The sequence below is a fragment of the Hipposideros armiger genome, unplaced genomic scaffold (genome assembly GCF_001890085.2).
Source record: "Hipposideros armiger isolate ML-2016 unplaced genomic scaffold, ASM189008v1 scaffold_445, whole genome shotgun sequence".
Taxonomy (NCBI): domain Eukaryota; kingdom Metazoa; phylum Chordata; class Mammalia; order Chiroptera; family Hipposideridae; genus Hipposideros; species Hipposideros armiger.
The window spans coordinates 692,246-706,157 of record NW_017731795.1 but is presented as its reverse complement, the minus strand read 5'-3'; the positions used below and the strand labels follow the sequence as shown (position 1 = coordinate 706,157).

General features: G+C 41.2%; 1 protein-coding gene across 7 annotated transcripts in view; it reads left to right on the top strand.

Moving 5' to 3' along the window:
- The window catches only part of CTNND2 (catenin delta 2), an 848,542-nt gene that overhangs the window by 456,409 nt on the left and 378,221 nt on the right, over positions 1-13,912 (top strand). For all 7 annotated transcript variants that reach the window (XM_019665518.1, XM_019665517.1, XM_019665519.1 and 4 more), the window contains one exon: positions 4,332-4,504. In XM_019665518.1, coding sequence (XP_019521063.1) covers positions 4,332-4,504 — 173 coding nt within the window. The remainder of the gene's footprint in view (positions 1-4,331; positions 4,505-13,912) is intronic.

The following is a 13,912-nucleotide window of genomic DNA, read 5'->3' as shown; positions in this document are numbered from 1 at the left end:
CACCATCATTATCACTAACATAACCATCACCATCATCACCATCACCATCACCTTCATATCACCTTTGCTTTCATAAACTGAAGGTGGACTAGAGCCCAGGACTGCTGAATTCTAACCCTGGATTATTTTTCCAACACCCACCCACCTACTCCAGGGGCATGATGGTGACCTAAGTCATGACTAGGGAATGCCATGTTGCAGGCCAGTGGCCCTTTTCGTGTTATCACAAAGTATGTAGTTTAATTAAGGTTGACTGGATTCTGGGGCTGGTGTTCAGCTAAAGCAGGCAAGAATGAGCAATTCCAGATGAAGGCTCTTTGAACCTGTGCAAACAAAACGAGTGGACATGATCGTGAAAATTCTAAAATATCTAGTTCATTTGATAAGAAACTGTCTATACATTGCAGTGTGTATGTTAATACGACCTATAAATGAGTCTGAATTTTTGCACAGAAAATAAACATGGCAGCCTTCCCACCTGCTGAGGTTGATCTCTGTCCCACTGAGGACAGAACACAAGCTTCCGTCAACCAACGCCTGCGGTTCCTTGATTGACTTCTACTTAGGGAAGAATGTTTCAACTTTAAAATGTCCATGTGTGTATATGACCTAAAGAGTGTTTTGATGTTAAATGAAAACAGCTCCTGGACTTGGGGATAGAAAATGAGGACCAAGTCTCATCCTGATTTTACCAGCTGTATGTCTGGCTGACCTCTTAACCTCTCCATGCCTCTGTTTATGCTTCTAAGAATAAGGAAAAAGATACAAAGGTGATTTTTCTCACAGGTTGCTATGTGGTCTCTAGTCAATTCAACGTATTTGGAAACATATTGAGATATTGGTATTACATTCAAGAAGCTTTGCTCCGGGTGTCTTTCCAGGATCAGTGGCAGGTTCCAGGATCCTTAGCTCTGTAGTTCCCTTGGAATTTGTCCCCTCTGTCCAGTTGGAACCAGTGTGTCAGTGACACATACTCTTTTGAGTTTTACCAATTTATCAGAAAATGGTTTTACCTCCTCTTCCTGGCCTCCAGGCCTGAGTCATTTTGAGTCGATACTTGAGCTCAGCTTTGTCCCATGATGGGGAAGGTTTAAAATGGCCGAAGAAGTCACTGACCCTTGGGTCAATTTCCTGGAATTAGACATACCAGAGCGTCTTCTGCTTTCTCTGACCTAAGAGGACATGATCCACTGTTCCTCATAGTTGCACTTTCTTCTGAAGCAGTTAACTGTCCCAAAAGCAAGATTCCACTTCCCTTGGAATTTCAAGACTTAATCTTCCTATCCTCCTCACCACTCCCCAAAATCCCCTCACATTGCCCCCATCACCCAGTGGATCCACTTTGTATCCTCAGGACTGCAGCCCAATTTCACCAGTAGCTCAAGCAAGACTTGATAGAAAGCCATACGTTTTAGAAAAAAAAAAAAAAAAAGAAAGAAAATCAGGATTTAAAGTGCAAAACTATATATGCTTTTGAAATCTCTGGAAAATTGGTATTTTATATCTCGATTCACAGTAATGTACATAAAGCTAATTAAGTGCTAGTTATATATTAATGTTACTTCTGTTATAAGTAATTAAGCATTGTCTTATAATTTGAAACTTTTTCATATTTTCATCTATCTATACTTTCTAAAAGTGGAATGAATAAATGCTGTCGATTTGAAACCTAGTGAGCAATGGAAAACTCATTCTAAAATGCATGCGGTATTGTGGCTACTGTTCTGACTGGCCCTTGCCAGGCGATGTGTCGGTTTTGTAATATTGTGATATATTGCTCATTGTTGCACTTAACCTTTGTCAGAGTACTTGTAGGTTGCATAATTGAGATGTGTGAACAAACTAATGAGATGGAGAATCTCGATGTGTTTTTGTTGAGTATTGATCAGATATATGACTGATTCCATAAAAGATGAGCAGATCAGATAATTTCATGACATGGATTTCAGGAGGACATAAGTCATATTTTTTCATTGAAATCCCTTTGAAAAGGGACTTTAAACTATCACCTCAAGGTCCTTCATGGAGAGCATTTGTAGATTTCTGGAAGTAATTTTATAAATCTATTCAGAATTCATAAAATTGATTGCCTTGCTAACTACCTCTGTAATAAACTTTATCAGAATAAAGTCACACAATCTCTTTCAAATGCAAATAGATAGGACATGCAACTCTTTTGTTTTATAGATTATGTTAAACTATCTCTATGAGATTAAAGATTTTATTTTATTCCATTTTATCGACATTTCTAAAGGTCTGCACACTGTTGTATCTGCTTCAACTTGCACTGCCCTGAAGATGGATTGCTGGGGGAGGGGATGTGTCCACGGCTTGGGAAGAGTGCCCTGAGAGAAACTGCCCACGTCAGTCTCAGTGGGAAGCCACACATTGTCCGATAGAATGGTGACCACCAGCCAAGAAGGGCCTTTGCTCTTCCTCCATAGATCACTGTTCTCCATTGAGCTGTCACCTTTCAGGAGGGTTGGGACCAAGGGGGAAGCCGTTGGCCACAAATTGTGACTGTTCTCCCAGCACCTACCTCTTTCTCCTCCTCTTAGCACTCAGTCCCCACCTGTCCCTGCCCTCGTTGGTGCCCCCCTTCCCTTCTAGAGGCTCGCCCATATCTCAGCCTGCCCACCCCTTGGGCCCCAGAGACCACCCCTTGACTCTGTCACCATGCCTGGCAGTTTCTAGCAGTGGGGACAGTATGTTCCTGGTATCCAGAATGAAACTCTCAGAATATGCACTTCCCACAGAGACATCGTATATCTGGTGATTAGGTCTATAATACCATCAGTATATGGATTCAATGATTTTTTTTGCAGGCTATTGCAAACTCCACCATCTGGTATATACTGTTTTCTTGGGAGTCTGTTTCCTAAAAGGATTACAATTGTACTTTTGTTTTGCCCTTCATATTGAAATTAGGGCTGGAAGGAAACATTTTTATTTCGTTGCTTGACTCTTTTTCCAGAAGCTGTAGAGATTCCAAAATACCAAGTCTTCCCTGTTTTAGTTAATTGGCTTATTAGTCAGTATCCAATGATGAACAATTATTTTCTCATTGTTTAGTAGAAGTTCCATCAGAGAATCAGAGGACTGGGGAAGATCTTAAATGGCAAAAATTATATGAACCCCTCAATGCTTTTTAAGAGCAGACACATTATTTCTGTGCAAAATAAGGCTTATGTCACATCAACGCTGCAGTCTCGTTTGAAATGTAGAGGCACGTTCTATTCTTAAAAAAGAAAGAAAGAAGGGGCTTGAAATTTGCTTACACTTTACCAAAAATGATACTATTATTTAACACAGCCAAAGAGGGAGCTAACGGGTGGGATAACGGTTGTGCCGTAGCCTATGTGTATATAATCACCTTCCATTAAAAAGGAAGCGACTCTGTACTTGGTTAGGACAACGTGAGAAAACCTCTGTTGCCAGGCCCTCCTCCCCCCAGCACACTCTGCTTACTCCTGTTTCTCCCCCAGCACACAATGGAAAGTGGCAAGTACCCTTACACTCCTCTCTACTTCTTTTCATTTCCCAAGTGAGGATGTAATCTAATTAAAGAAAATTTGCTTCCAAAGAAAATGGGCGAACTCTTTCAAGGCTCTCACATACATAGAATGCAAGAAAATAAAACACGGGTTCTTATGCAAAGTATAATTAAATACTGAGGTCAGGAACTGATTCTCACTTCTCCATCGCTTGCACCACCAGCCACATAAGGCAGCCTTTTTAACGGAGTGCACCCTTTTCTACTGTGCTCTGCTGTGGTGGCAGATTACTAGCCATCAGAGATCATGTGAGATCAGGGTGAATTCTACAGTGCAGGAAGAGCTGTTAATATTTTAAACTCTCAATCCTTCAGGCATTGACATATTACATCACTACACAATAGAGTTAGTGACTGATTGGAAGGTTTTGAGTGTTTTAGCATCCTAATAATTAAGTAGGAACCACAATTATATTAACACAATTAACATGCACCAAAAGGTAGACTTTTAAATTATTTCAAATATTTCTGATATTGTCTGGTCCAAAAATAACTGCTTGATTAACTAATTTGTCTCACAAGAAATGTCTCTATGTAGGTCAGGATGAGATCATTTGAAAAAAATCTACTCTTTTGAGAACTTCTAAACCTCAAAAAAAAAAAATCTCATTTAGGAGCTGGAGTCAAATTATATGGTCATTTTAGTTCTCAGAATTCAAAGCATAAATGGCTGGAATCATGCATGTGTGATAATTCTAGGCTACTCTCAATAAATAATACATGTCATTTCTGCTTCACTGAGGCTGTCACTTACTGCTCTAAATGACTTTCAATGCAGGGCCCAGCCTGCTCTCCCAGAGTGCACTTCAGCTCAATTCCAAACCTGAAGGGTCCTTCCAGTATCCAGCCAGCTACCATAGCAACCAGACCCTGGCCCTGGGTGAGCCAGCGCCGGCGCAGCTCCCGGCCCGCAGCACTCAAGCCCGAGGGGCCGGACAGTGCTTCAGTCAGGTATGTGTGGGGATGGGGCCCTCCGCTGTGCTGCTCCGTGGGCTCAGGAAACAGGTGGGGAGCCGGGCTTTGAGCTGGCCAGATCCATCCCTCCTGCCTTTCTCTGGCATGTCCCACAACTTACAAAAGGTGCCTCTGGTTCTGGGAGTGAAGGAAATGAATAATAAATACCAGTATGGAGTTACACTGAATGGCAAACAGGTTTTCTGTAGGAATCTCTGTGAGTTGCTCATGCTGTATTTATATTGTGCACATTTATCTGTGTGACTATGTGAATGTGTGTCATTACTATTTCTGTGTCTATATGAGCTAGAAATTTGGCATACATTCTCATTTTGTGTGTGTACCTAGAGCAATTTTTTTTCTTCTAGAAAAAGCATGAAAATATTTTGGGGGGTTAATCATATAAAGGAATAGAATATAAATGCATCATCAAGTGTGCAGAACTATCCTGAAGGTAATTGGGACTAGTTTAGGAGCAATTACACGTCATCGAGTATGATTTTGCAATGTGCCCCTAGTTGTTTCTTTAAGGTGCACATTAGTTGTTATAGTTTCACTGCACAGATGTATTAGCTGTCATTTAAATCAGCTACAGATTCATAGCCATTAGAAGTGGTTACTTATCTAAATGTTTTTCCCACAAAAGATGTAAATGTTGTGATGATAGATAGATAGATGATAGATAGATAGATGATAGATAATAGATAGAAAGATAGATAGATAGGTAGATAGATAGATAGATAGATAGATAATAGTTTGGTTTTGATAATTTTAGGGTTTAGGCTATATTCAGTCAACCCAAAAATTAACATATTGGAGGACTACCTTGTTTTAAGCTATTTTAAACTTATTTTCAGCAGCATAAGACCCTTTTAATCTCTGCTTTTGCTCTTTGAATGAAGAACCCACAACCCCAAAATCAACCCCTTCAGCTAATGAGTTTATTTCATCCTTTCTGCATTTATTGGGCAATACCTCTGCCATGCTACCCACCACTGGCTCCTATAACAACCAAACCCATATTTGTCACCAATTTATTGTTAATATTCATCCATGTATCTTTCCAACTGAACTGAAAACTACTTGAGGGTAGGGCCACCTTCATCTTAATCTAGCAGCCCCTAGACATCCACATGGCCCCCAAGAAATGTCTGCAGACAGATAGAGGACGAGGCTAGTTTGAATGGCATACTCGAGTCACCGTGAGATGCCTATTTTAGGTGACATGGACAAAAATGAAGCAAAAGCTGAAAAGTTTTAGAGCATTTCAGTTATTAAATTATTATCCCAGCAATAGTTTGAAAATACGATTGCTTTCTGCAGGCAACACCCTTGTCCATCAGTGGCTTTGTGACTTTGATCCTGTGATGATATGCCATAGTGTATGTGAATAAAAGGGAGTGGCAATTCAAAGGTTCTGCTGAGAAGAAGGGCCTGTCACCCGCGGCGGCTTGGGGCATGACCACAGCTCAGGTGGTCTCCATTTGGGTAGAGAAATGGCGGTGCTGGAGAGGGGAAGGACCTTGGTGTCACTGAGTCTAAGTTTTATGGGAGGGACACCGAGGCATTTCCCAGCTCTTTAAAAGCACTGATCTGTTCTGCCTCCCATACAAAAAAGTGAGAGGATACATGAGGGGATGTCTAAAAGTGTGTTTTAATTCATTAGAAATATTATTTTAAATATAGATATACATTTATTTATCATATACACAAAATGCTCCTTATTGTTACATAACATGAACATTATATAGTATTTGAAATGTGGGGTGATGTTATTACCATAGAAAATATTTTTAGAATTTTTAAATATTATTTTATTTTATTCAAAGATGAAATGGAAGTCATATGATTTCTTCGTCTAGGTACAGATTATATATATAAATTCTTTGGAAGCAAACAAGTGGGCTATCACCCTTTTTTACCCTTGTATCCAGCCATCTTCTACGCCTAAGAGGCCATATTCAGAAATGAGGCACCTTTTTACTCCAACTAACCTAGCAACTTATGAATTTAGCTTTTTCTAGTTTCTAGAACTTCTAAGACATGTAGCTGGGAAAACAATAAAGTTCTACCTTATTTTATTTTTATCTTGAACTCATTTATTACCTATGCTTGGCTTTTTCTCATAAATATCTACATCCTCTGTCATTTGAGGTGAAAACATTGAGTTAACCAAAAGAAAAAAAATTAGTATTCCCATAGCTGAGCATCATGGGAAACGGAAATATCAATATGGAATGAAAAGTCAGTTAACTTACCAACTTACCTGTGAGGACCTTGTAAGCCCATTCACACATTGCTATGTAATAACTAGCTGTTAAAGCACGCTTATAAAATGAATAGTTCCCATTTACCGAGCACCTAGAAATAATCTTAATATGTTCTACACCCATCCTCCTATTTAATCCCCACAACAGGGCTGTATTACCATCTACATTTTAAAGATGTGAAAACTCAAGCTAATCACATTTAGAGAAGTACTCATGCATCATCTTAAGGAAGCAGCAATAAGGATGGGAACAGAATCTTGACTGAATTGATGTCTAATCATTCCAAGAGGGAGCATTTCATAAATTTTATTGCATATAATGACCATTTCAATTAAATAAGTCTCCAGCTTGAACCTATCAGGCGGCGTACATGTGTGGACAAGCAATGTGGTGATGTATCTACTGCCATGTTGGTGGAGTCCCACTTGCTGGGGTCAATACTCTCATCCACTAACTGCCATGGGAGTAAATTAGTAGAAGCTCTAAAATGACAAGATTGGGCCTCACATTAAAAGTCTGCTTTAAAGGTTGATCAGAAAGTGTAACTAAGTTGTAAAGATATCAGCACTCTGTATTTGATGTCATCAGGGTTATAGTTTGAAGGTGCCTTGAAAGGTGCATGTTCAAGGTGATAAATTGGAGGCAAAGGTTGCTGGCATACGCACTTACCTGGCAGGTCGGTAGGATGAAGTCTGAATCCTCCAACCAGTGGGGTGTTCTAATCCACTCCATTAACAGGTGTGAGGCTGTTGGTGTGTCTGAATCCTTTAGCTACTTTGCCGATATCTCCTACCATGATTTCCTTTCAGCTTTAGCGTGCTGCAGTGTGAAAGGTGTGTTGTATTGAGCACACTATAGGACCTGTGACTTCAAAATAACGTCAAAGAAATGCTGACCAAGTAAACCAGTATTTTTACTCAGCATTGAGCTTGAATGTAGTGTGGCCACATACCATTCCAATAACATCTCCCTTGTTCAGGTTTTCTTGGGAACCCCTCGTCCCAGTGGTTTTGTGGAGCCCTATGATACATTATTTTCAATATTCTGAGTGATGTCAATGCTCCTTCCTTGAAGGCTAGATTAATTTTTAGAAAATCCTGGACTCATAAAATACCAAAAAGGGCTAGTAAACTTCAAATTCTGGCTAATGCACGCCAGACCAAGTTGATAAGGTCAATAATCAATTAGCAGAAAGCCATTTCGCTTTATGGTCTGAAAGAAAATGTGTAACTGTAAAGCAAAATGACTTTCTGTTCTCGCTCATAAATCACATTGGAATGCAATTTCGAAGCAGTGTCATCAGTGTTCACAGATTCTAATTTTGGTTTTTTAAAAAAACTCGAGTTTATTCAATACAATAAATGTTTGAGTGATCACGGCCAGACTTGATGCCAGGCCCCGGTGATACGTGCATAACCGGCATTGCCCCATGGATCAGTCTGAACAAAACCATGGGTCACAAAAATTGTCATCAAATAGTAGTTCTGTGGTGTGGCCCTAACTAAAATCCTTGAGAGTCCTTCTCCTCAGACTCGAGGATGAGTTCATGGGGTTAAGCTGGAGGAGAGACCATAAGATCCTTCCACAGGACCCCAGCGCCTTTCCAGAGGGAACTTGAGTCGATTTCAAGTCACTCTGCTCAGCTACCCTGCAGGCTTCCTGCCCCAGACTCTAAACAGGGCGTGTAGGTCACCCCAACGTCGGTGCCCCCCCTCCCGCCAAGCCAGCTGCCCTTTGTGCGGCTCTTGGGAGGTGCCCCAATCAAAACAGCTGTGCTTCCAGTCACACCTGTGTATCTCTGAGCCCATCTTTAATGCACTCAAGATGTTGATTGTGGCACACAATATGAGCTTTAAGATCTGGTGTGTCTGCTTGGGATGGAGGAGGAAAGAAGATAGACATAATGCTTGTCCTCGAGGCACTTACAGTCTAGCAGCAGCCATGTGAACTCAGAAAATCAACACCGTGAATGAGTAAATTGCAAAGTTTGTCAAAAGGTGACAATTTCTGTGAGGAGGAAATGAATGCAGAGGAGGGTAAGCGGGATTCAAAGTGCAGGATGAGGTGTGACACAGTGGGGCCTTGCGGAGAAGGTGACATTTGGACAAACATAGGAAGGAGAGGAGGGAGGTAGCTGTATGGCTTCCGGGGGGGACAGCAAATGTGTGGCTGCCAGATGAGGTGGCCTGGCACGGTAAAGGAAGAGCAAGTGTGTCAACGTGGTTAGAGCGGCTGCAGGAGTTGGGGGCGGGGATGGGAGACCCCGTCAGTCATTCTCTTTTATTCAGAGTGAAGTGAGGAGCCGGTAGAGAATTGAGTGCAGAGGCACAAATGGCCTGATGTATGTGTTGAAAGCCTCATTCTGTCATATCACATATAATAGTATCCTACAGTCAGTTGCAGATGAGCCTGTTTCTCTTCATCATGCTGCCTTGCTATAAGAGCGGAAACCTACAACGTGAGCCTCTATGTCCCAAGTAACTGGTGCAGGAATGTGTACCAGGTTCCTCCAAGCCCAGCCTCATTCTCTATAATCAGACTGCAAAGGCTGTGGGTGATGAGACATTTAGAGAAACTGGCTCTGCTCCAGGCTTTGTCTGTCTCCACTCAGATTCAATTTCCTCTGCATTATATGAAATGCTGAATATAAAACTTCTGGCACAGGGAATTCACTCAAAAAAATGTTGGTTGTTTCCCCCTGGTCCAAATGTCACGTAGTCTCACCAAGTATTTCATCCCTCAAGGAAACAAAATATGCAAAAAGAATAAGAAACTATCCATCTGTATAAAGAGCACTGGCAAAATAGTACAGGGACCCAAAGATTCAGAAACCACTGTCAAGTTCTCCCACAGAACTGAAGTAAGCATGTGCACATTCATAATCCTAGGGCAATGCCTGCTTGCTGCAGGAAATGAAGGATTGTATGAGCGTTCCATAAAATAAAACTGGGCGATAGTGGAGACTCTAGAAAAGCAATAAGCTTTTCAAGAAGCACAATGTCCACTTCTTTTTTACCTGGCCTATCTAATGTTGCACTGACTTTTATGTCTCAAAAGTCCTCATTTATGCTCTCTCGTAATTATAAATATGCCGTCTGCTCACTTCTGCCAGAGGCCGATGTGTTTGTTGAGTTTGGACCATGGCTGATGGCTGCACTCGTGCATCATATAGATGTGAAGGTCAAGGAGTTGGAGAACGCTGTGGATGATGGCTTGGCAGACACAGAGACTCACAGGGTGCAAGAGGGAAGCAAATCCCCAATAAACACCTGTTTATGGATGGTTAGATGATAAGGGTTCTACAGACAACTAGTGTGACGTCGCTCCAGCTTGCTCAATCATGGGTGGAGTTGTTTACTTGTAATGAGAAAAGTCACTAATGAACTTGGGAAACACAACATCGCAGAGGTCTATTTGTATAGACTCTGGTGTACAATATACATCATACAGCATTTAAAGGAGAAATCATGTCATGTTGTGTACTTTCCTTGGCATATTTGTGGGAAACTGGCAGCTTATTTGTTTTTAAGAGTTTTAGATGATTCTTTATTGGAAATCCTTTCTCATTGTTCTACTTTAAAATCTTCTCCCTCCATTTCTCTTTCCAGTATAAATATATTTAATCTGGCTTCAATAATTGAAACATTTCTCATGGCAGGGAGGGTGTGTATACATTTTATTATAACATTTGCTCTTCTGAGCAAATATTTGGGTATTGAAGCCATACTAAATGAGCCTCTTGCTGAAATAAAAGTTTTATGTAGTGTACTTTTGCCAAAGCTCATGTTTTTAGAAAGAGTTGCCATCAAGAAACCCCTCCTTATATATTCTTTAAGATCAGTTTATGTAAGACACTTACGTCAGTGTTTTATGTTTTCTTCTCTTATTTTCTTGATACTGGTAGACCCAATTAATGGCATATGAAATACTTTCAGAATATTTATTGATAACGACCCTAATTGTACTTCTATCAAAGGGAGGTCTGATGGAAGGAAAAGCCAGTGCCCCGGATGTAAAAATGTACACCACCCTGTTTGTGCTAGTGACATATTGTCCCTGGGAAAATGGAAAGGATCCACTACCACCTCCTTCTATCTGTATTGACAAAGACAATGTGGTTTGCAAGATCTCTCTCTCTCTCTCTCTCTCTCTCTCTCTCTCTCTCTCTCTCTCTCTCTCTCTCTCTCCCTCCCTCCCTCCCTCTCTTCTCTCTTTCTCCCCCCTTCATAATACTGGGACCCTCATGCAAAGAGAAAGCAGTGAGGGTGGTCNTCTCTCTCTCTCTCTCTCTCTCTCTCTCTCTCTCTCTCTCTCTCTTCCCCTCTCTCTCTCCCTCCCTCCCTCCCTCTCTTCTCTCTTTCTCCCCCCTTCATAATACTGGGACCCTCATGCAAAGAGAAAGCAGTGAGGGTGGTCTCCATTATTATCTCCAAGATTATAGCTTTCATGGTCCTTTAAACTGAGATATTCTCAACTGAGGAAGAGATTCCTTCCAAGCTTTGGGTTTTCAGTCACTGAAGCTTACTGTGCTCTGGGCACTACCTTTCACTGTCAGTGCAATGCCCCATCCCTCCTTTCCTCACCCCCAGCAGTGATGGCTCCAGAGGCGGCGTGTGAACTCTGCACAGATGCTGTCTTTGTACTTTATGTTTCATATTAGTTTTTACCACAACCAACACTCCTCAGGGGAATCACTGGACAAGGCACTTGATGATTTTACTTGGCTATTTCCAAAATCAAACGTTTCTCACAGTATCAGGATTTTCTACCTTGGGAAATATTTTAAAGAGTGGCATTCTTTCTAAAGACCATTTCAAAAGAAAAGTTACCAAAATTTGGGGAGCAGTGGTAGTAGTGTTCAAGCACATTTTTTTCATCCCACAGAGTTAAAGCTCAAGGGCACAGAACTTATTTTAGAGTTAGTGATTTCTTGTTTCCAAGTTGTGAGATTATATGTCTTTGTCCAAATTTCTAAGCAAGCCTGACACCCTATGCTGACTTAGCCTAGGAGAGTTCAACAAATTCTTGGAATTTTTAATTAGCACATGTAGCTGATATTACTAAGTCATGTTATCAGATACTTCTGGTTTAGAAGTGGATTTTTTAAAAGATGCCATCTTTTCTTTTTAATTGAAATGTATTAGGGTGACAATGGTTAGTAAAATTACATAGACTTCAAAAAATATGTCGTCTTAATGCCATGTTCTTTTTGTTGGTATTTAAAAGTTCTTCAGGCTTCCTCATTCGCGGAAAGAGTAGTCTCCCGGATCATTGCTACTGTTTTCTGTCTGTCCGGTCACCACTTAACCCTCTCTGCTTTCGTCTTCCCTCAGACACCAGCCCCAGCTCCTGCTACATCAAATCCAATGTCATGTTCATGTTCACATGCTGCGGCTCTTCTGTGGCCTTGGCCCTGATGCTCTGACTTCCTTTGAAATGTGCCTGCCAGCTTTGCCTCTCTTGACACTATTTTTGCCCAGGAGCAGGACTCCCCATGGTGACTTTAGTCACCACAACCAGGACTGTCTACAAAGGGGAAATACTATGAATTATTAGGCTCGCCGGTCTGATGGTCATCCCAGAAAATGACAAGGGATGAACACGGCTGAAGGGGGACAAACTGCTTACCCCAAGGTATTAAGCTCCCTCTGGGAAGCCACGGGGACTCCAGTTCTCCATTCCTGACCCTGTGGGCCTGGCTACCCAGCATTCTGGGCAAATGTTCCTTCTGACCCAGAGTTAGGGGCCCCACTGACAATTCCAGGAAACTTGGCAGGTCTCAATGCATCATCACAAGGACTGCTTGTAAGTCACAGACCTGCTTTCGAAAACGCGGTTTTGCTCATTGGCACTGCATCCTCATGGTTTGAGGTCAAGATTCCTCGCAGTCCAGGATGTCCAGTCTCTTGTTACCTGGCTGTAAGCAGTGGGTTTTTGTTTGGGATTTTTGCACTGCCAGCCCCCAAAGAATGAGGGTTACATAAGTTTCCAAGTTCAGAGAAGGTTTTCCCCTCTCCCCACATGCCATCCCTACCCCCTTTCCAGAAGATTAAACGGGAAGGGATGTGGACACAACCCAGCTCTGTGTTGAGGCTGATGTCATGTTCTGGTCTATGAGCCTCATTTTCAGGGGCTCAAATTTCCAGAAGAGAACAGTGTCATAATTGTGAGCCAGGTAGTAATCTGTACAAACAAAAATATAACAACGCCAGATGTCCAAAGCAATGTCAAGGTGAAATACCCCATGGACGAGGCTTGCAAGGAGACCTTCACAAACAAACTCCTCATTTGTACACAGAAAATACAAGGCTCTTGTTAATGGTTTATTGACTTAATGAGCAAATTAATGCATGGAACTTGAGTACTGTTAGTTAATGGGAATAATGTATATATTGCCCAAATTCCCGTTTCAATATTATTTCCACTACACATTGAAAATACACACCCCCCCTTATACACTTCTATAAAATAGGTGTAAATGCACCCCACAGTTACACAGGAAGCCTCAGTGTACCAAGTTTGTACATGCAAACTCATACAAACATATAATATAAAAAAAACCACAACTGTAGAATATCCAAATTCTGGTCCATCTGAAACTTACATGTAAACTATAATGCAGATGAAATATTTCATTTGTCAGAGCTTTGTTTAGCTATGTGTATTGCTGTGTCCCATTAAAAAAAATCCCACATTTTTTCTTTTTTACTTAAGGTATAACCTAAACACAATGTCCATAGGAATTGGAAGTAATGTTTCATTCTTCTCTTGATAAATGTTCCATAATGGGAAGCAAGAAAGGAATGACCTTTAATGTGCCCCAAACCCTGTCTGTCAGAAGCCACTCAGTCAGAGCAGCTACCTGGCAAGGCGCTGCTTCCTTGTCAGCGTCACACGTTGGGTTGAGACTGATTCAAAGAGCTGAACACAAAGACACCAACAGGAATTGTCCCATACTGTGATGTAGGACAGTATTGGGGCCCAGTACTCTCCAAATATATCTAAATATTTGTATATCGTTATTTTTCTTTTAATGGTGTCATCATCAATTAAAACAAAATTATTTCAATTCTCATTGCTTGTATACACACATTCCCAAATATCGTTAGGGAAGAAGCATGGAGTAGTAATGTTT